General features: G+C 45.3%; 13 protein-coding genes across 13 annotated transcripts; 9 read left to right on the forward strand and 4 right to left on the reverse strand.

The window, feature by feature from the left end:
• Positions 1 to 703: 703 nt before the first annotated feature.
• LOC131288580 (importin-5) lies at positions 704 to 6,518 on the reverse strand. The gene is made up of 5 exons (XM_058317723.1): positions 6,330 to 6,518; positions 2,807 to 5,396; positions 2,465 to 2,589; positions 1,631 to 1,818; positions 704 to 1,385 (listed from the first exon to the last, which is right to left on the reverse strand). Exons 1-5 carry the CDS (start codon positions 6,411 to 6,413, stop codon positions 1,031 to 1,033), a joined length of 3,342 nt encoding a protein of 1,113 aa, XP_058173706.1. The 5' UTR covers positions 6,414 to 6,518; the 3' UTR covers positions 704 to 1,030.
• A 660-nt stretch (positions 6,519 to 7,178) lies between these two features.
• LOC131287963 (large ribosomal subunit protein mL51) lies at positions 7,179 to 7,782 on the forward strand. The gene is made up of 2 exons (XM_058317058.1): positions 7,179 to 7,420; positions 7,494 to 7,782. Exons 1-2 carry the CDS (start codon positions 7,218 to 7,220, stop codon positions 7,780 to 7,782), a joined length of 492 nt encoding a protein of 163 aa, XP_058173041.1. The 5' UTR covers positions 7,179 to 7,217.
• Positions 7,783 to 8,036: 254 nt separating this feature from the next.
• LOC131284813 (terminal uridylyltransferase Tailor-like) lies at positions 8,037 to 9,588 on the reverse strand. Its single transcript, XM_058313673.1, has 3 exons — positions 8,721 to 9,588; positions 8,501 to 8,662; positions 8,037 to 8,437 (listed from the first exon to the last, which is right to left on the reverse strand). The coding sequence occupies exons 1-3, from the start codon at positions 9,586 to 9,588 to the stop codon at positions 8,037 to 8,039; spliced, it is 1,431 nt and encodes a 476-aa protein (XP_058169656.1).
• Positions 9,589 to 11,416: 1,828 nt separating this feature from the next.
• LOC131288332 (NADPH oxidase 4-like) lies at positions 11,417 to 14,054 on the forward strand. The gene is made up of 10 exons (XM_058317456.1): positions 11,417 to 11,479; positions 11,594 to 11,689; positions 11,754 to 11,952; positions 12,039 to 12,136; positions 12,211 to 12,392; positions 12,475 to 12,859; positions 12,921 to 13,180; positions 13,252 to 13,357; positions 13,681 to 13,856; positions 13,934 to 14,054. Exons 1-10 carry the CDS (start codon positions 11,417 to 11,419, stop codon positions 14,052 to 14,054), a joined length of 1,686 nt encoding a protein of 561 aa, XP_058173439.1.
• Positions 14,055 to 14,274: 220 nt separating this feature from the next.
• LOC131288852 (uncharacterized) lies at positions 14,275 to 15,061 on the forward strand. Its single transcript, XM_058318032.1, has 3 exons — positions 14,275 to 14,355; positions 14,443 to 14,853; positions 14,921 to 15,061. The coding sequence occupies exons 1-3, from the start codon at positions 14,284 to 14,286 to the stop codon at positions 15,059 to 15,061; spliced, it is 624 nt and encodes a 207-aa protein (XP_058174015.1). The 5' UTR covers positions 14,275 to 14,283.
• Positions 15,062 to 15,237: 176 nt separating this feature from the next.
• On the reverse strand, positions 15,238 to 15,912 carry LOC131288982 (uncharacterized). Its single transcript, XM_058318167.1, has 4 exons — positions 15,868 to 15,912; positions 15,599 to 15,790; positions 15,442 to 15,528; positions 15,238 to 15,378 (listed from the first exon to the last, which is right to left on the reverse strand). Exons 1-4 carry the CDS (start codon positions 15,910 to 15,912, stop codon positions 15,238 to 15,240), a joined length of 465 nt encoding a protein of 154 aa, XP_058174150.1.
• A 957-nt stretch (positions 15,913 to 16,869) lies between these two features.
• On the forward strand, positions 16,870 to 17,670 carry LOC131284814 (uncharacterized). The gene is made up of 4 exons (XM_058313674.1): positions 16,870 to 17,019; positions 17,096 to 17,296; positions 17,371 to 17,457; positions 17,533 to 17,670. Exons 1-4 carry the CDS (start codon positions 16,870 to 16,872, stop codon positions 17,668 to 17,670), a joined length of 576 nt encoding a protein of 191 aa, XP_058169657.1.
• A 501-nt stretch (positions 17,671 to 18,171) lies between these two features.
• On the forward strand, positions 18,172 to 18,818 carry LOC131288847 (uncharacterized). Its single transcript, XM_058318024.1, has 3 exons — positions 18,172 to 18,234; positions 18,308 to 18,595; positions 18,666 to 18,818. The coding sequence occupies exons 1-3, from the start codon at positions 18,172 to 18,174 to the stop codon at positions 18,816 to 18,818; spliced, it is 504 nt and encodes a 167-aa protein (XP_058174007.1).
• Positions 18,819 to 19,051: 233 nt separating this feature from the next.
• Positions 19,052 to 19,773, forward strand: LOC131288796 (uncharacterized). The gene is made up of 4 exons (XM_058317972.1): positions 19,052 to 19,117; positions 19,195 to 19,395; positions 19,473 to 19,559; positions 19,633 to 19,773. Exons 1-4 carry the CDS (start codon positions 19,052 to 19,054, stop codon positions 19,771 to 19,773), a joined length of 495 nt encoding a protein of 164 aa, XP_058173955.1.
• A 465-nt stretch (positions 19,774 to 20,238) lies between these two features.
• LOC131289219 (uncharacterized) lies at positions 20,239 to 21,204 on the forward strand. Its single transcript, XM_058318431.1, has 4 exons — positions 20,239 to 20,265; positions 20,337 to 20,546; positions 20,878 to 20,967; positions 21,055 to 21,204. The coding sequence occupies exons 1-4, from the start codon at positions 20,239 to 20,241 to the stop codon at positions 21,202 to 21,204; spliced, it is 477 nt and encodes a 158-aa protein (XP_058174414.1).
• Positions 21,205 to 21,633: 429 nt separating this feature from the next.
• LOC131284815 (uncharacterized) lies at positions 21,634 to 22,438 on the forward strand. The gene is made up of 4 exons (XM_058313675.1): positions 21,634 to 21,705; positions 21,781 to 21,987; positions 22,066 to 22,155; positions 22,223 to 22,438. Exons 1-4 carry the CDS (start codon positions 21,634 to 21,636, stop codon positions 22,436 to 22,438), a joined length of 585 nt encoding a protein of 194 aa, XP_058169658.1.
• Positions 22,439 to 22,686: 248 nt separating this feature from the next.
• On the forward strand, positions 22,687 to 23,756 carry LOC131287409 (NAD-dependent protein deacylase Sirt4). The gene has a single exon (XM_058316455.1). The coding sequence runs from the start codon at positions 22,719 to 22,721 to the stop codon at positions 23,661 to 23,663; it is 945 nt and encodes a 314-aa protein (XP_058172438.1). The 5' UTR covers positions 22,687 to 22,718; the 3' UTR covers positions 23,664 to 23,756.
• A 376-nt stretch (positions 23,757 to 24,132) lies between these two features.
• LOC131288970 (serine/threonine-protein phosphatase 4 catalytic subunit) lies at positions 24,133 to 25,803 on the reverse strand. Its single transcript, XM_058318154.1, has 2 exons — positions 24,907 to 25,803; positions 24,133 to 24,841 (listed from the first exon to the last, which is right to left on the reverse strand). Exons 1-2 carry the CDS (start codon positions 25,698 to 25,700, stop codon positions 24,712 to 24,714), a joined length of 924 nt encoding a protein of 307 aa, XP_058174137.1. The 5' UTR covers positions 25,701 to 25,803; the 3' UTR covers positions 24,133 to 24,711.
• Between the last annotated feature and the right edge of the window lie 185 nt (positions 25,804 to 25,988).

The following is a 25,988-nucleotide window of genomic DNA, read 5'->3' on the forward strand; positions in this document are numbered from 1 at the left end:
GCAAGGCAGGAAGGAGACAGGAGCGCATATCCACCATTCGCAAATGCTTCGTCGCATAGAAGAGCCGCTTGAAAGTAACACAAACGACAGCAAACGAACCGTTTACATTCCTACGTTCTATTGCAAAATTAAGAACTTCTTGAGCTATGCTTCACCCTATTTACAATTTTATTTTCCTGTTAAAATCAAACTCCTTGCTTTATCTACTCGCGCATAAAGTGTTTTGACCATCGAGAGGGGTGGTCGGGAAGGTTTCCAACATCAACAACGAAACCGAAACGAATATACACAAGCACCGGAGAGAGAGAGAGAGGGTACTGGTGGTCCAATCAATAGGAGAGTTCAGTTCTACCAACGCACATGGCGGCGTTTTACAACGAAGTAAAACAAATGTATATAAACAAATAAACAAAAGCTCCTCGAGAAAACGGACTAAACACAGACATGTTTTTGTCCTCAGCCAAATATCAGATTTAAATGAATACATAAGAGAACTAAGTTTGTTTTCCTTGGACAAGCATAACGTATCGTCTACTTTACATCGAAGACTATAAGAAATTTATCTGGGATTACATGGATGGAGGAACCCTGCTGTCCTGCACGGGAAGAGTAGTAATAAAAGTCCCATCACAATACAGGGGGATTTCGGACTTCGGACCAACGTTACTCTAGCCTAGGACGAAACAAAACAAAAACAAAAATATCCAATTAGGTCTTCTCGTTCCGTCTCTCACTGTCTCTCAATAGTGTTCTGTTTTATATCGCATCATGCATAACATGATGTTTTTTTTGCTTGCTCTCGATCATCCTTGGTTCAAATACAATTAACCCTTGGTTGGATACATCCTATTATAATAATTATTCCCTATCGATACACGTGTGCACACACTTTAATGCCGTGTGATGATGAAAAAGAAAACGATACTTGCAATTTACGGATACTCTGCAAGCAGGGGCAAGGAAAGAGGGATAACGGAAAGGAGGCGGGTGGCCGGGGAGGGAGTGATGGGGCTAGAAGGAGAGATTGGCTCTACTGCGTGACTGCACCAGCTGCCGATGCCGTAGCTGCCGTGACGGCTGCCGCCGCCTGGTACGCCGCCTCGAGGGCCGTCTTCTGCTCCGCCGTCAGCTGATTTATGCACGCCTGGAACAGGTCCGGGTTGGTTTCGATCTGCTTCACGATCGTGATCATCCGATGCGCTTCCGGGTGGGGCACGGTTACCGCCTCCCGGTAGAAGCAGGACGCGATGATCGATACGATGCGCGGCAGGTTGGAGTTGTTTTCGCCGAGTATGATGGGATGGTTCGCCTGGATCAAATCGCATAGGTAGCCGTACACGTAGACCGCTTCGTCCTCATCCTCGCCAACCGGTAGCCAGGTGAACCTGCGGGAGAAAGAGGGTAGCAGCACAACTATAGTGAATACAGTACTAATGACTCTGGGGTTCAACGCTTATGGAGATGGTTTCATTGGAAACACACATCAGAAAAGGTTAAGCCATATTTGGAACTGCATTCCCCAGCAAGAAATGGTAAGACGTTTAAATAATCCTTTCTCATCATATTAAAATTATGCTACCAAGGTTGTTTCGAACATACATTAGGCACGCGCTTACATTCCTCCACTTACCATAGCGCAATGATTTCGTCCGGATTTGTGATAGCCTTGTTGTTGTATTTCAATATCTTCGTCACGGCCGAGATGGCATTTTCCGTCGGGTTCACGTTCTCCGGTTCGCGGCTGTTCGGTGCCATTATGACTTCTACCAACCGCGTGATGGCCTGGGCACAGGTAACGGAGAACTGTTCGCCTCCAAACTGGACATGATGTGGTGGGATGCAACCGAAAAGGGGATGAAAGAAATAATGAGAAACAGTATAGAACTGGGTTCGTGTTTTCGGTGTTCCGCTTCGGCACACTTTTATAACAGATTTGGTCATGGCTTTGCTCAAGGAGGCAACCGCACACAAATAAAGAGCCAATAAATTACACATTAAATCATCATTAAAACCTTCCTCCCGAAATACAGTTCTGGTTGCAGCCTTCCAAAATTGGTACAAACCGGTTAAAACAAAGGGTGAAAAAAAAAACAGTTGCGGACTGACTCATCGACTGCAGTTGCTGTTTGTCGTTGCGCTGTTTAATAAACGAATGGCAAAACCGGTGAAATGGAACCAAAAGGAATTAAAAAATTCGATAACCGACAAAAAAAGATGACATCAACTGGAAGTGCGTTGAAATTCGCTCTTGATGAACACGGTTGGAAAAGCTATTTTCCTTTTTTGACCGATTATGTGTGCATTCGTTATTTCGAGTTGATTTTTAGGTAAAAGAATTCTTCAATTTTTTGATTTCTTCCAAATTGCACTTTGGAACAGGAACGTCCTAAATACGACCCTTTTATAATTTTTAGTGAGCAAATTGTCTGGGAATGAATGAAGGAATTTGGATTAATTAGCTTACCTGTCCCAAAACACCACATCCGTATACGGCCGCCTGTCGCACTTCCGGCTGTTCATCCTTGATGTACTCCAGCATGGGCTGTAGGAAGAAGCTCTGATACTGAGCGCACATAGGTCCGGCGAATTCTGTATGTGGTGGGAAACAAAACACTCTTATAACCTTTGTTCTACGTTACGTTTGCTACGTCACCATGTATAAGAACCGATTGAATCAGAAAAGGTTAAGCCATATAAGAAATTCATAATCACACTTGGTTCAGACGTATGTGTACTTTCATCATATGAAAAGGAATGGATAAAAATGCTGCAAATCGAAACAAATCCTAGATGTACCGATGCTTACCGATAAGGTCGTCGAAAATGCATAATCCCCACTGACGGTCGGCCCACGAATTGGTCGCTCCGAGCAGCTTGACAAAGTGTGGCACCACACGGTGGAACGAGGGGATAAACGTTTCCTTGTATGTGACGAACAGTGCGTGCACGATGTCGGAAATGCGGGACAGCAGGTAGATGTCGGCATCGTCCTCCTCGGCCAGCTGCTCCTCGACGCCGTCATCGTAGTCCTCCTCTTTGCGTGCTTGGGCCCGCTTCTCCTCCTTCTGGAAGTGCTGCGTCATGAACTTGTCGATGATCTTGAGCACCTCCTCCATCGCCTCGTTCGAGAGGCAGGCGGCACCGAGCGTCTCGATGCAGCGGGCCAGCGAGTGCAGCAGCTCGGTCAGCACGTCCGCCTCCGGCTCGGAGTCGATCGCCTTCAGCAGCTCCGGGCAGATGTACAGCCACATGCCCTCCAGGTAGTTCGGGCCCTTGATCTTCGCGCAGTCGAGCAGATACGGCAGCGATTCGGCGGCCGCCGTCCGCACGCCGTCGTGGAAGTAGAACTTCAGCATCGGCACCATGAGCCGGACGACCTCCTCGGCGTAGTTGGCGAAACCGTCCTTCAGTTCGCGTGCGTAGCACACCAGCATCTCGCAGGCGGACGCTTTGTCCTCCAGTCCGGCAGTGCGGATCACAAAGTTTTGCTGCTCGCCGAGGTTCACGAACTGCCAGTTCGCATCATTCTCGACGCCCTGCATTTCGTCGTTGTCGAGTAGGGCAACTTCCGGTTTCATCGACGCCGTGCGCATCACCGGACCCATGACCAGCGGCAGGAACTGTTCGAACTGCTTGCCGAGGATCTTGCAGATGCGCGCCCAGGCCGAGATGAGGTAGGACGTCTGCGGATCGTCATCCGGCAGGTCGCCCTCGGTGTGCGTCTTGAGCAGCATGTCCATCACGTCCGACGCGTCCGACATGAACTTCTCAGCGCCGACCGCCAGCCCGATCAGACTGACGCACTCGATCGTCTTGCCGCGCAGCAGCTTCAGCTCGTCCGTGTTGCCGTTCTGGATGATGTACTTGAGCGATGGCATCAGCCGGTCGTAGTACGCCACAAAGTCCTTTTCGGTCGTGTCCGCCACCGACGCGATCGTCGTGACCACCTGCTCCAGCACCAGCTTGGTGCCCTTCTCGACCAGCTCCTTGAACTTGGTGGTCAGAATCATCTCCAGCTTGGCCATAATCGCGTCCAGGTAGCGCGTGAGAATGTTTTTCGGGCAGTCCTCGCTAAAGTTGACCAGCGCGGCACCGGCGTGCGCCTGGACGCGCGGGTTCTCCACGTCGTCGAGCAGCTGCAGCAGCCCCGGAATTACTTGCTCGTGGAACTTCTTCTCGAAGATGGGCGCAAAGTCGGTCGCCATCTGACCGATGGCGTTACAGGCCGCGTAGCGTACGCGCGGATGCGGATCCACCAGGTACTTCAGTACGCCCTGCATGATGCTCTCTAGTAGCACCTCCATCTGCTTTTGGCAGCCCTCACCAGCCGCAGAGATGGCCATCAGGGCGGCATGACGCTGCTTCCAGTCCGGGCTGAGCAGCATGTTCGGAATGTTATTGACTATGTGCGGCAGCACCGTCTTGCCACCGAGCCCGCATGCCAACCGATCGAGGGCCGACTCGGCGATCACGTTGTTATCGCTCGTATCGTCCTCGGTAATCTTGTCCGACACCGACCACTCGTCATCGTCCTCCAGATCGGTCATCATCTGCAGGATGAGGGGCACCAGCGCGGTCACGTACTTGTCCGCCCGCTTGCGTACCATCGCCGACGCATTCTCCGCCAGCGACACCATCATTTCCAGTGCCAGGTGGCGCAGGTTGTCCTCCATGTCCGGCGTGCTTAGCACCTTCATGCACAGCTCGAATATTGGCTCGATCTGTGGCCGGAAGAACTTCGCCACTCCGTCCGCCATGTCGATCAGCAGCTGCATTAGGTTCTGTGGGTCACCAAGCTCGATACTCTCGGCCGTAATGTGGATCACCTGCGGGAGCAAATCGGCGAACTGGCGCTTCACGTCCTCCTCTTTGTCGTGCAGCAGAATGAATGCTCCGTACGCACGGACTGCCTGAAACCGAACCTCCTGATCGCTGGACGCGTCCAAGTACTTGATCAACATCTGTTTGATCAGCGGCAAATGCTGGGCCTGCTGGTTACCGAAGATGCCCGGTACCGAGGCAAAGATGCGCAGGGCAGCCTCCTGCAGCTGCACGTTCGTACCGTTGGCGCAATGGAACAGGAACTGAAGGAACTCCGGCCACTCGTTGTTACCGTCGTCGTCGATCATGCACCGGGCGACCTCGGCCACCATCTCGCAAATCTTGCGCCGCATACTGCCGGCCTCGTTCTGCTGCAGCGTCATCAGGATCTGTTGCTTCAGCTGCTCCTTGGCCTCGGGGAGCAGTGGCTCGTAGAACTCGGTGAACTCGGCGGAAAACAGACGCCGCAGCAACACGGCCGAAAGCATGCGAGCCTCCTCCGACATCGTCGGATTCTGTATCGTACCGAGCAGGTGCGGTACTTTTGTTTCGCGAGGCAGCGCATTGTACACCTCCTGTATGGTTGCGCGGACCGGAAAATATGACGACGAAAGCCGGCGACAGATGACATGTTGTTGTTGTTTTTGTTGTTCATCGATGGCGCACGTGCGAGAAGAAAATAAGAAATACAGGTGAGCAGGCGGGAGTTTAGTAAAGACGACATACTTCCATGACAACGGAGCATAATCAGAGTAGGCTTCGTCGAAGCAGGGAGAGTGTGGTCGATTTTCAATACTGACAAGTTAAAAAAAAATGTCTCCTTGGAAAATCGATAAAATGCGACTTTTCTTGCACGAAACCATTTCATCGATATTTAGTCTGGCTGCAACGCACAACACGAGGCAACGGCACCACTAACACGCCTTCTATTTTACGATGTTACACGGTTGTGTAGTGGTACCAAATCGCACTTTTCGAGTTATTCCTCGTGCTTTTCCTGTTCCGATCCGTCAGCAGACAAAAAAGGTGTGCGATGACGTATCATGGCTATGAGAACGTGAGCTTCTAGACACACGCCGGAAGGTCACACCCGACCCGGCGTGGTGGAAAAATGTTCAAATTTGGCATGCGACCACCAGCACATGGGAGGTACACGAACGATCATATCCCCACGATGGCGATGAAATGATAGAACACGTTTTTTAATTCCAACAATAAATCTCTCCTAGTCTCGAAAAATGAAAAAAATCGAACTACCATGATTCACTTACGCCATTGACGCGTTGGCCTGAACATGCGGAGTAGGCCCCAAAAAACACCTTTTAACAACATTCTCTTATTACGCACCATCCGGCAACGAGCTGCCGGCGGCAGAAGTAAAACCGGAAACACACGGCACATGACATATGAGACACACCACACTGAAAAGGAGCTGCCGAAACGACCACACTACACGGGACGCAATTTCGAGTAAGGCATCCCCGACCTTGGCACCCTGTTGTACGTACCTCAGCTTTCGAGCGAATTTCATTATCCGTCGACAGGAGCGAGCTCATGAGCTGCTGAAAGTTGTCCTGATCACCCGCAGCCATTGTTTCGCATTTACTACTCTATACGCGAACTTTTTCACCACGACTGCAGGCGCGCGTGTATTGTGTCTTGCTGCTGCTACTGCTGCTGCTGCCTGCTGCCTGCTGCTTTCTCGGTGTGGTTGCTATCGCTACTATTTTGTAGCGATAATTGGCTCACTGCGTTGGGACGGGCTGCTTAGCCTGTCAATACGTGCAGCCGACTAGTACACAGGTGGGGGCAGGATTTTCTTTCACCTCGTTTAATTTTCTCCGGCTGCACTCGAACGAAACGGAACGAACTGCAGGCCCATGCGACACGCTGTTTTCCGCTGTTGCGACTTGCAAATCTTTCTCCACGAGGGCCAAGAAGGAGAGGAGAGAACGAGACGGCAGCTGCGACGGAGCAGCGCGCCAATCGGTGTCAGGAAGAAGAAACGCGCAAAGTGCTGGCGGCGCCTGGATTGACGGAATTTCGGTGCTTCCACGCTTCCATGTTGTCAGCAGTGTGCATTTGAATATGACAGCTGTCAACGCACCGATTTGAATCACACGGTGTGTGAAGAAAACAAATTCGTTCACGCATAACCAAGCGGCAAACAATATTCCTTGCAATTTCTGCTTATGAAATTTAACATTTAATGCTTTTTTTCAAAACTAAAATATATAAAAAATAGGCATTCTGCAACAATGGTTTGTGTGTTTGTGTTTGCCGAAAGCGGCTCGGTCAGCTGCTGACATTTCGTGCTGTCAAATGTTGTTTTTCTTTGCAGACAGAGAGTCTGTGCAAATTATTTCTCAAGTAAACTAAACAAATATTAACTAAAAATGTCCATAGCGGGAAATATACTATCATCGATTACTCGTGCCCTTTGGACTCCTCAAATTACTGCTGTACGCTACAGGTACCATGCCGACAAAATTGCTCGCGGTCCGCTGGTGCGCCGGTATGGCTACGAAGACAAAATTCTTCAGCGAGGACTGTTACCTCACTTAGATAATGGCCAGAAGCTACCGATGCCTGATTACAAGTATGTTTACAGCCAATAGTCATCCCGTACCGTATGTGATGCAGTTCAACTTATGCTCCATCTTGCGTTTTAGGCCAAAAAATGCGTGGTGCGAGAAGCGGGCACTGTTCGGACAGAACGATTACATCGACATCCTAGGCAACGATAGGCTGCATCCCACCCGTGTGCTGTATTCTGTACCATCCTGGTTACGCGGTGTTTCCGGCAACGAATACCAAGTGCTGCTAAGAAAACGAAAGATGCTGAGTCGAACAATTTACCCCGTGGCCAGGCCTACTAAATGGCGCGACTTGGAGAAACGCATTTCGTACCTGTATCGGTTCCTGAATCGTAAAACCAAGACAGGCTACTCAAATGTTTAAGCATAAATGTATGATTTATGTAGTTGAGAACTAATAAAAAAATAGTTTTCATAAATGCATCATCTGGTTTGTATATTATTTCATTTCTTTACAAAACGAGACAACAACATCTGAATTGGTAAATTTGTTTGCAAATGATTGTGTGACCGCATTAGTTCATTTTTTAGGTCATCCTCTGCTATAGTGGAACTGCATAGTTAATTTTTTTTGGCATGAAACATAAGTAAAAATAAAGAAACGATCATGGTTATCCACTAACAAAAATATTTGGCACTCAATTCAAATAAACGCAAATATTTGGAAGCCTTATCGACGGCAACACCTTTGGCAACGTTGTGGCACAGCTCGAATGGATCCTGTACAACGAATGGCTTGTTAAAGGCAAAATGGCGTTTGATGTCTGGATCTTTTTGGTGTTCTTCCATGTACACCAAAAGAGCACTCATTTCGGAGGGCAGTTCATCGTATGCTGTTACTTGGAATTGACTTTTTTTTATCCCAGTTCGGCCTAGAAACGGACAAACGATATCTGTTTCTAGCGAGAACTGATCGCTGTAAAAGGTGAAAAATTGATGTACTAACGATGGCATTGGATCATTGCACAGCTGGTAACCCAGTTGATCTAGAGTAGGCCTGGCAAAATCGATATTCCAACCTGCAGATGAGAAGAATACACAAATTTAAGTTTTGTTAAATTCGGTGGCCAATCTTAGCTTACCGTCAATAAATTTGCCTACTGTATTGACATCCTGTTGCAGCATATGAACACTGGGAAGTTGATTACGGCACTGGAAGAAAAAGATTACGAGCAACGATATTGTGTACGTATTCAGACAACTCTCTGGGTTCCATTTCTTCAGATAGCAAATTAGCCAACGACCTAAAAGGATATCAGTTGATTAAATTATCGTTCCGAAAACAAGACGTTTTTGACTTACTCTTTGGTTGTAGGTCAAACATGTAAGCCAGCCAAATTGAGTTCTGATGCGCCAATCCATTTGTAAATGATAAATCACATTTTACACCGTATGTCAAGTAGCGAACGCACAGCAGTGGGACTCGTGCCATTAATAATTTCTTATCGACTAACCAATCGATTTTATCAAGGAATAGATTCTTCACGCATTTAATTGATTCAATTGTATCAGCAGGACTTAAAGAAGAGCATTTGTTGCCATACTCTGTCAACGCATAATTCCCTTCAACATCTATGTAAATATCTATATCGCTTTCTGAATTAGCCGTACCCACGAATCGTGAGCCAAACGGGTAGACTTTAGCAAGTGGAAACCCCTTCCGAACAACATTTTGTATGTCACTTGCTACGATAGCGTTTATTGGATTGTCCTTGCCACACAATGTGTCCAGTTGAATTTCCTTTAAAACAGTGTTGGTGTCCTTTTTAAGAAGCTTTTTAATCGTTTTAGGAAGCTGCTCCATCGATCGAGGAATGCAGTTTATCCCTAGGTACGAAGCCAGAGGCTCGTCCTTTTCGACCTTGGTTTTCTTCTTCAACTCATGTTCCGTAAAGTTCTTTAGCGCATTAACACACTCATTAAAAGAATCACCACAAAATCGGCAATCCACTTTTTCCAGCTGTTGGTAACACATCGTGGCGATATTCCATTCGTTTTTATGCAGTTTGAAAAGCTCCAGGTGAGTATCATTGAGAAAATCTTTGATCTTCTCAAGGAGCAGTTCGAGAAGGCTCAATGTGTAAGGATCAATGGATTTGCTACCTGGCGCGTACGAATCGAGGTTAGTTATTAATGCGTGCATTAGCACGTTTGTTGCCAATTGGTGCATAGTCTGAAATAATAGTTTGTTTATAGAAATTAATTCCTTTTTTATTTAAATAATGTGATGGAGCTTTACCATTGTTATTCCGGATTTGACAGTGAATCTTTTGCAGCAAAAATACTAGAACATACACAGAACTCAAACAATTATTTCAATTTAAACCATGTAGCGATCGAACTCGCAGTCAAGTGGGACTGATGGAATTACAAATATTGGACGACATGAATTGTTACGTCAAGTTGTACAGTGTTGCCCAAGTTTAATTAAAAAAGAGGTCGCAGCATACCACGTAATGAGCCGGAAGCGCGTGGGAATATTTTTGACAGTTAGTTTGAATTTTGTTTACCTCTTACGAGCCGCCAGGAAAGTGGGGTAAAACTGCAAATTTGGTATGTTTCATCAACAGAGCAAGCAATTGAGGTGTTCGGTATATGTTCTGGAGGAACGCGCGAGAGGAAGACTAAATTTTGCCAATCATGGCGACCAACAGGATCCATAGCCCATGACTCCTATTTGTATACGCGAGACCATGAACATGTGATCCAGAATTTCTAATTACCTATTTCGTTTAAGAGATTTTGCGGAATGTCTCCCAGATACTGGAAGTATGTCTTGTAAGCTCTAAATTATTTAACAACGCCTCGCGTTTGGAAAGGATAGTTTATTTAAGCAATAAGCAGCTCAAAGTAAAAATGTGACTGGATTATAATTTTATATTTTTTTTAAGCGAGATAAATAATTCAAATACCTCTAATATTGGTAACATTCTAAACCAACTTGATTTTAAAACTAGTTGTAGTGTGCGCAATTCCACCCAACTACTGGCAACTAGGCCGCCGCGAATAAATTAGAGTGTTTTACGTGAATTTTATATGTAACTCATTGCAACATTTTAATTTATTTTAGTTTGATTTAGAATTTAGCAGGTGAGCTCCGCATCATGCAATTGAAATGCACAAAAGCGCATAGAAGAAATGTATGCGCTCCATGCGCGTTGTTTTTTTTTTTTTGCTTTTTTACGACTCAGTGCTCTAACGGCTCATTTTCCTGTTGGTACCATCGTCATATGCATATAATTTTCTTTTTCTCTGGATTTCTTGATGAAACTCCACAATAGCATCATACCGCAGTCACTAAAACATACACTAGTCCGCGTTAGGCGTCTAACATTCGTCTGGCGCAAACGAATCAACTCGCGAGGTCATGGAAACCACGAATCATGTATCAGTAGAAAGGGAACCGCTGTCGTGGAAAGTCGCGATTGGATAATCTTTCTCTGGGCTCCTGGTTTGACTGACCAGAAACTAGCCGTAGCCGGTTGGGAACGAGCTAACATTCATCAGTCGTTTTACTTAAAAACCGATCACAGAATGATCGATGTATAATTCGGTGGAATTGTCAGCGGTTGCATGTTAGTGTATTCGATATTGGTTTAAAAAGCCAAAATTACAGTGTAGTGATTTATGAAAAATTAAAAATTTAACATCTTTGGTCGTGGCGGATAGTGAATCGATTTTCATTGATTTTTCCGTTCAATTGAAAACATGATCGGATAACACATGTGGAACATTGTGGGATTGTGCGCGTGGCAAAAGTTCTATTTCGGTCCCAACCGTCATCAATCGCGCTGGACGGCGACAAACCATCTGATTGGGTTCGACAACTAGTAGTATAAACAATAACTCGTCGTAACTCGGTCAGCTTTGGTGTATGTGCTGACCGTACCAATAAGCATTCGGGGCCAAACATCTGTGTCTGGTCCGCTTTCATCTTCGAGGCATGTTCAAGTGATCTTGCGAGCAGTTTGCGCTGGCACGGCAGTGCACCGTTGGCCATGGAACGGGCCAATAAAATTTACCACTCGTCGCGGAACTTTATGTTCAAATATATTCTGGCGGTGGGTTTCCGAAACATAGTTTGCAGCTAGTGTTGTACAAAGTTTATAATTAGTGCAAGTCTCACAGCAATGAGAAAAATTGTTTCTTTTTTTGCGTTTCTTTCCTTGTTGTAGTTTCTGTGGACCAGCTTTAATTTTTTCATATTCTGTAAGGCATTCAGCAATTACCACCATGATGCACAATACTTCTATCTTAGTCGAATTCTCGGGGTAGGTAAATGCACATCCTGCTTCTGTATGAAATTGATTAAGTAACTTTAAATATTTTGAACAGAATGGTTTGTGTGTGTCGCGTGGAACGGCTCCCGTACTTAACGTTACGATGGCGCTCATAACTCTACCTACGTGCAAAACGTTTAACTCACTACTCCACGCCATCTTCGGAAGGTGTTCTATGCGGCTCCTGATTCACTATTTGGAAAAGACAAAAGTATTGCATCTACTTCTTGGGTTCAGTCTGTTGATTGTGGCACGTGAGTAATGATTATTCATTTTAACCTATTCCGTGTGCCGATTGATTAACTTTGGTGGTGTTTGGTTTCATTCATCACTCCTTCAGTCATCCACAGTGTGGCTCACTTCGTAAATATAATTAATTTCGTTGGCAATTACGATGAACGCTATCGTGAGATCAATTGGGCGAATGGACCGGACGACGTGAGTATTTATTGGCCTTGCGTAGATACGTATATGATTAGCTATCCTTTTTGCATCGGTGCGTTCCTTGGCAGAGTGTCGCCCGTTTACTGTTTACGACCCCGACGGGATTTTCCGGATGCATTATGCTGCTGACCCTGTTTGCCATCGCATTCCTGGCAAGACGATCGGTACGGGATCGTTTTTACAACAGTTTTCTTACCACGCACCATCTATTTCTGGTCTTCTATGGACTGATGTTTTATCATCCGCTCAGGTTTACCCAGCGTCTTAGTTACATCCCAGCACCCTCCCTCCCGATCCTAAACTGTGCCCATCTTTTCGACCCCATCTTGCAGCAATATCATTAAACATCAAACGAACACCGATAAGCACCGGATCGCTTGCGACCTACTGGACAATGTTACACTCCACAGCAACGAGGACCTTATGGTGCTATGCGAAGAGCCACCCAAGTTTGGGGTCGGTTTTAAACGTGCCTGGATTTGGCCGTTGGTAGGGTTGCTGGTCTATCTGGTCGACCTTAGCTACCGCCACCTTACATCGCACTCCGATCGCTACCGGGTCACGATGGTGCAGAGCTACACGATGGCGGGTCGGGCGGTGCATCTTCGTCTCCAATTCCTGCGGAAGTCGACGGTAAAGGTTCGGCCCGGGCAGTACGTTTTGCTTCAGTGTCCCTCGATTTCGGCCCTCGAATGGCATCCGTTCACCATAACCGAGGTATTAGTTGCATCGGCATTTCAGTAGTTTTCAAGTACTAATATTGTAGCGCTCCTTTAAGCTACCAACGGACACCAGCAACAATCTTACTCTAACGATCAAAGTTCGAGGTGATTGGACAGAGGAACTGTACGAGAGAATTGGCCAACGGGAGCATGCCAGACGTAACGTTGGAGAAATGGATCCATACGGACGAATGAATTTTCTCCTGGATGGACCATATCCGTCGGTTATGAGTTCCATGCTCGATTACAAACGAATTCTTTTTATCGGAGCTGGTATTGGCATAACGCCATTTGTTACGATCATGCGGCTACTGTTGTAAGAACATAGTGTAAGAACATAGTGTTGCATGGTAAAAGTATTAAATTGCTGCATTTTATCCATTGCAGAAGCTCAAACATTGAATATCCGGTTAGAGTACATCTCGTTTGGATCGCTCGAAGCATGGAATCGTTTCTTTGGTTTACGGACGAGATCGCACGACTGCAAGAGAAGGTAACGATGATTTCTTGTAGAACCGAATTCATTAGAAACTATCTGTATTCAGAAAAATTAATTATTTGTAGTCCGTTTAATTTATGTTTAAGACAACACAATTATTTGCCAACCACTTAATTTTGAGTACCAATAGTTTTCAAATTCATTAATTATATTCATATAATTTTTTGTATATTTTTTTAAATTTTCTACTCTTATTCAAACTCGTTCGCGTAATGGATTCAAGCGTAAATCAAAATTCTTTCAAAAGAACTACGCTTTAAAAATCTTTCCCGAAATTAATGCATGAAAGTCCCTTCCTTATCTCCCTTCTTTTGTAGCTCTGGAGACAAAACAAACCGGACCGATTTTGGGTAAAACTCTACTGGACGCAAAACTTTGATGAAAATCTGCTCGTCGAGTGTTTCGGTGATATGCCGTCGATTATTTCACGCATGCACAAAGGTAGACCAAACTGGGACGACATATTCATCGATCTTGTTACTCTCTATCCCAAGTAGGTAGCTGGTACCTCTCGAACATTGAATCGAACACTAACATCTGTGGGGCTTTGTATTGTTTCGTCCATCACAGGAAATCCGTATCGGTGTTTAGCTGTGGACCGAAAGAGCTGACGAAAGAGATACGGGCCAAGTGTAAGGAGTACAGTAAACATGGGTGCAACCTCAACTACTTTCACGAAGGATTTGGATGAATGATGTAAAGTAAACAGATTGTCCTATTTTAGTATCTGGCAAACGATACGAGAAAATAAAATAGTAGATAAAACATGGACCAGTTTGTGTTCTTGACCGGCAGGTTCTCAACAATGAATACTTACTCAGATGTACTGCTGGGGTGATAAAAATAGATTCGGAACCCGGCTCCAAATAGAAGGTTCCCAGGCAGGACGTTCTAGCAGGATCAGTTCAGTGTGATCCACGATGTTGACGCTTAAGTATCTCTACATTCGGCCATATTTCGAAACTCCCCAGGAAGCAGCCGACTGGGATAAGGTTGAGTTTTTTGTTTGAAGTTGTTGTGTGATGGAACGTTGAAGTTATGTTGATCAATTATGTTGGCGTTACTTTTCCACTAAACAGCTTCAGAAAACGATAGCGACTGTGAAGCAATTCCACGACGACTTCGACCAAATCGTCCTCCACAAGGATCTTTTTCGTACGTTTTACTACTACTACTTGCAGGAGATAAGACTCCGGATCATAAAAATACTGATGAACTCTACCACGATTGAATGGTCCGAACCGAAACCGGAAACCGTCGCCGTGGATCAGTTTGGCTTTCCCCTGCCGGAAACGGCCAAGCAAAAGAGTAAGAAGAAAAAGGACCAACAGCCGGAGGACATACCCGAGTACACCGTCCGGGTGAAGGGATACAAGGAAAAGTTCCCGTTGATTTGTTGTGACGATCAGTTTCGAACCCTGGCTGCCCTTAGGCTGCACTACTATGCTGTACACGAAAAGAATTACCTTCTAGCGGCCAACACGTGTGAGGTTAGTATGCACCTGTAAGAGGTTCTTTAGATGGTATTTTTTGTACTGGTTTCCAATCATCTCGCAGATGAAGGCTGCGTTGCTGCGGATGCTAGTTTTTCGACGTGCCCTTGATGACTTCCTTCAATCAGGTTTACAAGCAAACAATGGGCTGTGCTTTCATCTGACAAAAGTTCTCCGTAGAATCATATCCATTATTCGGTACTAAAGGAATAATATAAATAAAAACTATCCTTCTGCTATCCCAATAAATGGGTAAATATATACGAAAAAAATAACATAAGCACATACATCAAGAAGTAAAATATATATAAATCAAAGCTAATTTCATCGTATTTCAATTAGTATTTAATAGTCAATAATCTTAAGTAAATTACAGAAAATCTAAAACTCCAGTGTATGATCCAGCCGTCTCAATATCCTCCGCAGATTCAATAGAAGCTCACAGCTCGATTCCTCCCCTCCGGCCAAATAATCCTTAATGTGTCGCTCGAAGAAGGATATTTTAGTTAAAGACATTTTAAGCTGTTGTTGGAAAGAAAAATTATTAAACAAAGGATAAGAGCATAGTATTCTTCTAACCCATACCTCGCACAAGGATGCTGACTGGAGGACCTTTTTGTTATGCACATCTTCATAGTGTTTTTTGAATGCGTCCTTATCATTATACATCAGCTGCAAACAGTTATAGTAGCAAACGATAAATTCAAATTCGCCAAAATTGACCTGCTAATCAGCAACTTACACCGCAACACTCAATTTCTTTCTCCTCCTTAATATCTGTGGGTAACGTAGTAAATTTCTTCAACAGCATGATCACCTCATCGCGCAGGTTGGTCAGGTGATACACGAACAGGGTACGGTAGAGTTCTTTGTGCAGCACAATCTCGTCATATTCGGTCAGAAAGTTTCGAGTCTCTTTAACCATCTGGTCCAACTGTTTGTAGGGTGGAAGAGAATCATTTGTTTTTAGAATGATATTTGTTCGCCGAGTCTGGAATGTTCGCCGTTTACCTGATCCCATTGCGCTTGGTCGGGCTTGTGGACATCCGGTATCATCGTTAGGTTGAGTTGATTTAACGTATTGCGACGTTGGAAAGCGATCACTGATCTTACTGATCGGTTGCAGTACAATGGTGGTGAGGATCGTGGAATGCAACGGTCATCGCCATCCCCTCTCAATAGCACGAGTTCGACAGCAAGCTCGTTCGGCTAACCGGGTACCGTTAAGTTCGTTGGGCACAGTGCCAGGACACATGCAACCAAACGAAAGGTCATTGGCGCCAAACGATTTGAAAGTCAGGTTTCGCGTGTCTCAATGAGGGGGAATTTAAAGTTACGGTGAATGTGGCTACCAAGGAAAACCGAACTTTTAGGCTTCGATGATGATCGGCTTGATTTGAACTTCAAACCATGAGCTGCACAAACACTTTCATCCTGAGCCACGTTAGCGCCACGCCTGCAGCGTTCGACATTCGCGATTACATTCCGTCGGCCATACGGCGACCATCGTTTGAACTATCCTTCAGCCGGGGCGAGGAAATTCGCATCACAAACAACTGGTTTGGGACGAGATTTCGTCCTTTGAGGAAGAATGCGTTTTTCTGCTAGATGTTGGTATTCGTGCTCGAACACCCAGCACATCTTTCTTTGCATGATGAATAATGATAGCTTGATCGGATCAAGGCACCTGTAAACTACGAACGTGCCTTGCTTTCGTGATGCCTCGCACGAGAGATCCGTAGGGCACGATCTCCACGAGCCATCCACGAGCTTGCGACGAACAGCCGGCAGCAGTCCGTGGCCACGAGGGATAATTTTACATCCTCAGGAAACGAGACCTGTTCAGCCATAGCTTAGGAGGTACCATGAATTGAAGCTGTGTAGCATTTAAAAGTAAACACCCACCAGTAGCGGTGCCTAGCCACGAGAGGAAGCACTTACTGCGCTAATTAAACTCAAAGCACTTGTTCGCATTTGGCGTCCGACGGTTCAGTGGAGGAGCAGCAATACAACATGGCCGAGGAGGATAAGAAAACCGTTGAGGCCACGGAAGAGCCCATCGAAGACGCAGAAGCACAGGAGGAAGATATGCCATCCGGAGATGAACCGTCGGATTCGGAACCGGAAGAAGCAGCAGAACCAGCGGTCTCTCCATTCGCTCGGGTTAGTATTCATATGCTACGTGATAAGGAGTGAACCTATATATCTCTGTATCTTCTTGTTCGTTATCCAACGGCAGTTGAAGTCGTTCCTGGAGGAAACCAACAAGTTCCTGGGAGGTTTCGATGATCTGGTGGAGGGTCGGGATAAGCACAAAAGTATCTACCTGTGTACGGTGAATGAACTTCGCGAGCTGCTGGTAGCACTGCTCCACCGATACATCCTGCATACGATGGTACGCGAGGACTTTCTCTACAAGCACATCAAATGCTGTGGTGAGGTAGGTTCGTCGCGATCGTCAGTGTCCCGAACAGCAATTATTGATTAAATTGAACTTATTGTGAAATCCAACAGTCCGAAGAGCTTCTGAACACGGAGGAATTCGATGAACACTACCAAGAAGCGCACAAAGACGCAGACAAAGCGATCACCCTACCAGAGGTATGAAGCCAAATATATTGAATGATGCTGTAAATTTGAGAGTAAACCAAATGCTTTGAATTTATCTTCCAACAGCTTGCCGCCATTCAGGAATACACGCAAGCAGTCAAGGAGTACATCGAACTGGGCAAGGCTATGAACAACGATCTGATTTTCTCGCTGAAGCGACTACTGCGGAAGAGCAATACGGTGCTCGCAGGTCATCTCGGTTGACGCGGAGAGGACACACTGCACCCAGCTAGCTCGTAAGGCTTGTCGGACGCAAACACCCGATACAGCGACATGAAATCATACTCTAACCGTCTGGTGCTAACACTCTTCTTCGTGGGAAGGATGTCGATGTCAATTTTAACTACTAACCCAAATAAAGCCTGTGTTTAACCGTGAAGAAGTGAGGAATAAATGTTACCCCTGAAAAAGAGAACATTTCGTTTTTTTAATATTATAAACTTTGGAAACCCTGATGACCATTGGGAAGGGTCTTGAGATATGTCTGAAGATACAAAGTAGCGGATTGTAAGCTGCTTTTAAGCATAGAAGTATAGGTGATCTTACATATGCATTTACGAGTAAATAAAGCACATTGAACGGATGCCAACGTAATGGAAACGTTCAGTTCTGGCCCTTTAAAGATCCTAACCAAGTGACCATGAGAATCCGGTTTCACTTTCACTTCCACTTCCTGATCAAACGGGTGTCCACTAAAAAGCGGAAATGGTCTGTGCTCCAACTTGTGTCCGCAAGCGAACGCTTGACTACAGCGATAAGTATAGGAATGTACGTTCATCAAAAAATGTGGTTGTACAGTGGCTTTGATATTTGGTAATAAAGTGGTGTATCTCTTCTTCAGTTGAATAAGTTTACCACCGATGTGGAGCACTTTTTGGAAGAGTACAACCGCATCGTAGAACATTCGCTTGCCTACCACCGCAGTTTCCGGCGTGACCTCAAGCATCTTTACGACGATATTGGCATTTTGCTTCAGAAGTTCCAGCATATCCGGTGTAGCGGGCTGAAGGAACAGCTGTTTATGGAAAAGTTTTGTTGTGGAGTCTTCTTTGATGATTGTGAAGAACTACGGAGGCATTATTTCCAGTTCCATAACTTTGCCCGGCTCATTCATCCGAGCATTGTGGAGGTTGGTTTTTTTTCTCAGAAGTAAATTTCACTTTCAAATTTCATTGTTGCAAGGATTGGTAATTTTTCAGCTCCGCTCCGGACATGGAAAATTGCAGTTTTTTCACCGACGCTTGCAGGAGTATATCTGTTACGGCACGGAGTCAACCAGCGTGATGATAGTAAACCTCAAGAAGATAGCCAACAACATGCGCCTTACTTTGGAAGGTGGCCCAAAGTGGTAGTAAGATCGAACAATTCGGAAGGGAGTAGCACGGGAGCAGTACTATTTTTAGAATGTGTAGAATCAGAGTATAATTAGTTTGTATTGCGCAGTGGACAATCGATTGTGAGCTTTGGTCGATATGTCCCTGACCGACCAATCTTGGTAGACGCTCGATCTGGATAGGATCCTCAGTTCCTGTTGGTATTTCGTAAAGCTCGGGCCCTTAGTTTAACCAGCCACTGTTTGATTCCAATGGGTGTCCCAACCACCGTTTACATCCACACCAACATCTACAACTATAGTAACAAGTATAAAAATGTTAGTCAAACCAACACTTCCTTATGCTTTATCGATCTGGTGATAATTTATGCAAATGCTTGTGGTGTGTTTCACAGTTAGATCGCTTTCAAAACGACGTGAAAAGGTTCCTGAAGGAGTACGATAGTATCGTGTTGCACAAGGATTTGTACAAGCTCGTCTTTAAAAGCTATCTGCGAGAGATACGGTTCAAGGTGAAAGCGTTACTCGCCAAGTTCGAGGCGGCTCCATCGGATGATGGCAGCACGCGTCCGGAAAAGGAAATGTTTTGTTGTGGGGTAAGAGCACACCGTTAATTTACACCAGTTTGAACGAGAATATCTCCTACCACGTTTTTATTTATGTTCTTCCACAGCTTCCATTTACCAACAACGAGCAATTTCGTAAGCACTACCAAACCGTCCATAATGAGGCTTTTCTTGTATATACAAATAGGCTGGAGGTAAGCAAGGGGCGATACCGCTCAGTTTCCGGTATTGTGAACGTGATCGATAAGAGTAAAATTTATATTTCAGTTAAAATCTGCCTTCGCTAAGCTGGACCACATGCGTCACCGGTTGGACGAGTACACCCGATTTGGTAAAGAGTACACTTGCGCTCTGCTCGTCGATCTGAAGCGAATTTCGAAGAAAATATCGTGCACCTTGAAGTTCTAAAATAAACCGAAACCTAGACTAAATCAAGCGATCTATTCGAGCCCTTCACATTCCCACGAGAAAGAGAAACGAGAGAGATAGAAAAAAATGAATAAAAAGAAAGGGACAATATATCCCTGAAGGCTTGATCGACCCTAGGGCGGACGGCAACGCCGATCGCACCCGATCGGAGCGAGTATCCTTTTCTTTTCTATTTCCTTCCGTTAACAGTACTCGGCTTTGGTGTGACTGCCTACGGCCGAGTTCGGCGATGCGTTTCCGCAGGAAGCGCAAAAGTTTTCTTGCTGAACCAATCGGTTCGATGTAGATCAGTATCACACCAGCTTCCGTTAGCTACTGATACTACTTGGTAGCTTTAACCCCCTATTCGATTGGCGAGAGCGCAGTATCTGGGCCAGGGTTTCGAATAAGTTCAATTAAAATTTAACTTTAACAGATAGGCGCTTCGCTAGCGAATAATTTACGATGGAACAAATAGTGAAAACCCGAGACGTAAGTAACTGTAAACGGGGCAGCACGTGTTCGTTGTGTTAACTTTTGCCCCTCTTCCGGCCTGGGTGTAGGTGGAGAAGTTTGTGTCGGAAACGAAGTACTTCCTCGACGAGTTCGACTCGATCATCAGCCACTGGGATCTGTCGGGAAACTTTTTCCTGCACTACCTTATCGAGATACACGAAAACGTGACTCAGCTGCTCGCCCGGTTTACTACGCTTTCGCTCGAGGGCGTCGGCGACCGGAAGAGCAAGCCCTTCTTCAACCTCAAATGTTGCGGGGTAAGTGTGTGACGGGGCGGAAGGACAACAAAGGACTGTTCGACGTGAACTTGATCGTGGTGCACACGGTCAACTAAGTAGGTCTGAGTGAAGGTCCGAGCCGAGAATTGGCGAGCAGAAAATAGCTGATAGCGATCAACGGATGCCAAGAGAGACTCACAAATCGATCGGTGCACATTGTCTCGGTTGCTTGGTCGTGCCGTCGATTTCCGATTTAAATTTAGCAAACCAAAGCGAATGTTAGCTTGTCTTTCTTCACTTGTTTCGGAAGCTTTCGAACCAATTAGTATATTGACTGTTTTCTTCGCTTTTTTTGTTGTTTGCTTTTAAGCTTGAATTTCAAACAGTTAAAGACCTGCGACTACACCACCACTCGTGCCGACACAAGAAGTCCCACTTCGAGGAAACAGATAATTGCGAGGTATGTATATTTTGAGCTTATCATCAAGAATTAACGTAAGAACACATTGTTCAACTATTGTTTCACTATTTTATTTAAATCATTTAGCTCAAATCTGCCCTGCTGAAACTTGCCTTCTTCAACCGGAGGGTAAATGAGTACGTGCAATATGGTACCGTAGCCGACCGCTACCTCTGTCTGTATCTGAAGAAAATCCTGAAAAAGATCATCATCACACTGGACACGTTCAACCTGTAGCCGATCGGTCCGGCTGGAATGAGGAATGCACTTACATTCGTGTAGCCTTTAAGATAATATAATTTGTACGGTAATTTTAATGTGTGCTTTGTGTTAGGTGCTACTAGCAAACAGGGGTAACGGAAAGAATGGTGTATGTATACGATAAGACAATAATGAGGCACGTACAAATAAACCTATTTTCAAGAATCGGCCGGCATGTTTTCGCCATTGCTTTTGATTTGCTTGCTATCGTAGGCAAAATTTAACACGCCCACTATGTGGTGTGTTCTCGGTTTCGTTCTTTATGTAAAGAATCTGTTTACTCGCCTTCTCCGCTAAATGAAAGCTATTTTTGTTACATCCAATCGAAAGTAAGTGGTTAGGATCAAGGAAATGATCTTGATCATCGAACGTTCAGTTGAGTGCGAGCAAGCTAACGGTAACAAGATGATTCTCGAGGACACCATCAAGTTCCGCAAGAGTGCCAAAACACCCGAAGATGTGGCGCAGTGGCGTTTGGTTAGTAGAAAGCTGATTATTTTGAACAAAGCGGAAACCGTTTCTAGCGTTAACCACAATCGCCTATCGTTTTAGACATACAACTTCATAATCGAGACAAAATATTTTCTCGAGCGATACGACAGTATCGTGGAAACGTGGGATCTGTGCGACAAGCAGTTTCTGATGAACCTGTGGAACATAGAGGAGCTGATGACGAGTCTGCTGTACAAGTATACCACTGTCTCGACGGATTATATCAAACATAGCAGACTGCCGAAGGTGGAAATAAAGTGTTGTGATGTAAGTGATTACCTTACTGAGTTTGATTGCACTGGTTGATGTATTATTTCGTTAAACAAACATAATGGGTTTTTGTAGCACCAGTTTGAAAGCTCTAAGGACCTCTACAAGCATTACTATACCGTCCACCATACACCGGGCAGGGTCAACGATGTCCGATTTTGTGAGGTAATTCGAAATGAAATGTTAAATGACGTCAATTGAGCCAGAAGAAACCCTCTCTCCATCGTTTCAGATGAAAGCAGGGCTGTTGAAGCTGGAGCTATACAAGAATAGTTTGAAATACTATCTCGAGTTTGGAACCTGGTGCGATCATGTGCTATGCTTGTATTTGAAAAAAATCTATCGAAAGGTGAATTTTACGCTGGATCCGTTTCGCGAGGGACCGGGACCGATCGAACTAGCGAACCCAGCACCACCAGCTGAGGAACAGCTCCCGGTTGAAGAGTGAGGCAATATTTGATGTTTTATATAACGGTTTAATTGACAAATAAATTATATTTTTTGAAAATAACGCCTTGAAAAATTGTTACATTTTTAAAGATTTCTTTTTAAAAAGAACAAACAAAAAAGAGAACTAAACGGTCATGTTTTATCGAGTTGGTTGACGTATGTCATTCTGTCTATTTATGTTTACATTTTTTACAAACAGGCAACTGTTTTGAACTTTCGTCGAAAGTCTGTCTGTGCAATCTACAAGATTGGGTAACATAACGAAATCAGTGTCCAACATGAGGATCCTCGCTGGACTGAGGCTTCAAAACGGCAATGGAAAGAGATTCAGTTCCAGCTCAATTTACGTGCCTGCACACGAGCCAGCCCTCGAGAGTGATTGCCGGAGGTTGGAGAAATTTCTCGTAGATAAACCCCACATCCTCGTGCTGACCGGTGCCGGTATATCGACGGAATCGGGCATTCCGGACTACCGTTCGGAGGGCGTGGGGCTGTACGCACGGTCGAATCATAAACCAATTCAGCACGGTGACTTTGTAAAATCGGAAGCCACCCGGAAGCGCTACTGGGCGAGAAACTATGTCGGGTGGCCACGGTTTTCGTCGATCGCTCCTAACGTTACCCACTACACGTTGGCGCGATTGGAACGCGAAGGACGCATCGGTGGGATTGTGACACAAAACGTCGACCGATTGCACGGCAAGGCGGGTTCGAAGGAGGTGGTGGAGCTGCACGGCAGCGGCTACGAGGTGATATGCATTGGAAGTCAGAACGAGCGAGGCAAAGGGTGCGGGTATCGCATTGATCGACACGAATTTCAGCAGATACTGGACCAGCTGAACCCAGCAATGGAGGATAAATCGACCATGATGCGACCGGACGGTGACGTTGAGCTTTCGATGGAGTATGTAGAGGGCTTCCAAATTCCTCCCTGCCCGCAGTGTGGCGGCAATTTGAAACCGGAGATCGTCTTTTTCGGCGACAACGTGCCAATGCCACGGATAGAGAAAATCGTGCGGATGATCATCGAATCGGATGGCGTTCTAGTACTAGGATCCAGTTTAACGGTGTTTTCTGGCTACCGGATAGTGCTGCAGGCAAAGGAACTGGGATTACCAGTTGGGATCGTAAACATTGGCGCAACACGTGGCGATCCAAAGGCTGACCTTAAAATATCAGCTCGATGTGGCGAAATAATGTCCAATATTTTTAAGCGCCGATAGTTACCGCCTCTGTGTGTTCGCCCTGTTAGGTCATTTTAGTAATATAGATAAAAAGTGTGTAAATACCTTAAAAGTTACCTCGTGATTTAACCAACATGTTATGATGCTGCGGTATCGGTTATTTTGACAAATAAAAAGCGAAATATTATAACCAATTTTTAATTATAGTTCTAATACTACAAAAATATATTCTCATCTTTGCTGTTATATATAACCATGTATACATGGTACGATACTCACAAAAGTCTGCATCGCCGGTAAGATTCTATCAGCCCAAAGAACGTTGTACCTATTTTTATTTTCCTGTGTGCGATGAATAGAAAGATATGGGAACTTATTGACCCACAGAATGTATAGTATGAATCTGAAGTATGTGTGGAACCGTATTCAACATTCTTGTTTGTAGTATGTTCATTGGTAGATTGTCCAAACCCCGATTTGGTTAAACAAAGGTGAAGCTAAAAACTCATAGTCAAGCACGACAATTGTCCGTTGCCTTTCTTAGTTTATTATTGTTTACAGTACAGGCTTTGTTTCATCTAATCACCTTAAAAATCCCCCTCTGTGCTAAATCTCTCTTTCGCTTCATTTTTTTTTTCTGTTCCGCTTCATAATACCTTTTCGATAACATAGTTGGCGGTTTCTTAATGGGATGGTAAAATATAATAGCAATAAGCAAGGGTTGTTCTTAGTCTTTCTTTAAAAGTAGAGCAAATATCAGTCAAATATTTTTAACTGCTTTACGATAATCTCGATTTCTTCTACACGGGGCAATAACATACAATGTTACATAGAAGAATTGGATACATGTCGCAAGTGGTAGAAAGGACGATAAACACGCTGTACATTCGAAAAATATATATATTAAGACACCGGTAACAGAGCGAAAGAAGGAGCACGTCGCGTACGAAAGGTATAAATTATTCGTAAGTTTTTCTTTTGTATGGGTCAATGTCGTAATCTATGTATGGACGCTCCTTTTCCTGCTCTAACAGTGTACAGGGAGGAAACAAAGATAAAACGGAACACAATTCGACGATTTCTGAGTTTATAAAAAGTAGTCCGCCTGTGGTTTTTTAGATGGTATACCACGACTTTCCTGCGGTGCCGCTTCAAAAATAGTAAAGTCCCGCTGAAGGTTTTCGTTCAATTCTAGTATAGCTGCTACATTGCCGCATCTGCAATATAGAAGTTAAACGTGTGAGATAAAAGAATTTAAACAGCCCACTATTTGTAAACGTACCTGTAGCAATAGTTCGGGGCAGACCAAACTGTGAGCACAGTTTCGTTGAAGTGCCATTTGTAGCCCTCCATGACGAGCTGATGAGCCCGGCATATCATGTCTATGTCGTTGGCGGCGTTAAACTGTGAAACTACATCCGAGCCGAACAAATACCCAGCCCCTCGCGGCGACACGCCCCAGCCATGGGTGTCTTCTGGATCGCTCCACAGGAGGTCACACATGGGGCCGTCGTGGGGCACTTCTTGCTTGCGATCGATGGAACGAATCTGATCTAAATACTGAATGGATGGAGAGAGGCCACCATGTACGCAGAATATTTTCCCATCGATGATGGCCGACAGGGACAGGTAGTCGAATATTTCGGTGCAGTAGCGCCACACTGTGACCGAGCCGTACTTCCGGATACACTCGTCGTAAAACCCGTATACTTGCGTTATCTGGCGCGACTCGTGGTTGCCTCGGATCAGCGTGATTCGATCGGGGTAGCGCACCTTGAGGGCGAGCAAGAGCAGGAATGTTTCTACACTGTAGTAGCCTCGGTCGACGAAGTCGCCCATGAACAGGTAATTCGTCTCCGGCACGTCGCCCCCGACCTTGAAAAGTTCCTTAAGATCGTAGAACTGGCCATGTATGTCACCGCACACCGTGACCGGTGAATCAACACGCTGCACGTTGCCTTCCTCGACGAGGATTTCGCGAGCCTTTGCGCACAGTGCCTTCACCTCGTGTTCCTTGATAATTTCGCATCGTTTCAGCTGTTCGATCTGTCTGTCCAGGTCGCTGTAGTCCGGCATAATGTTGCTAGCAGGCAATGGTCACTCGATCTAATCGGAGCGCGCTCGATGACGCACCTTTGGCGGCGTACTTCGGTCGTTGGTTACGCGTTTGTTTCCTATTTGTTACTTCTTCGGTGAAGAACCACTATCCAAGCCGTGCGTTGTTGGTGTGTTTGTGTGCGTGTTTGCAGCTTTGCAAAATGACAGCCGATGCGCTGCTTTTTGCCTCTTTTTTCTTTTGGATCTTCTTTAAGCTCCGCTTCCTGATAAAACAAAAGATGAAACAAATGAAACGGAATGACCTTC

This window comes from Anopheles ziemanni, chromosome 3 (genome assembly GCF_943734765.1).
Source record: "Anopheles ziemanni chromosome 3, idAnoZiCoDA_A2_x.2, whole genome shotgun sequence".
Lineage (NCBI taxonomy): Eukaryota > Metazoa > Arthropoda > Insecta > Diptera > Culicidae > Anopheles > Anopheles ziemanni.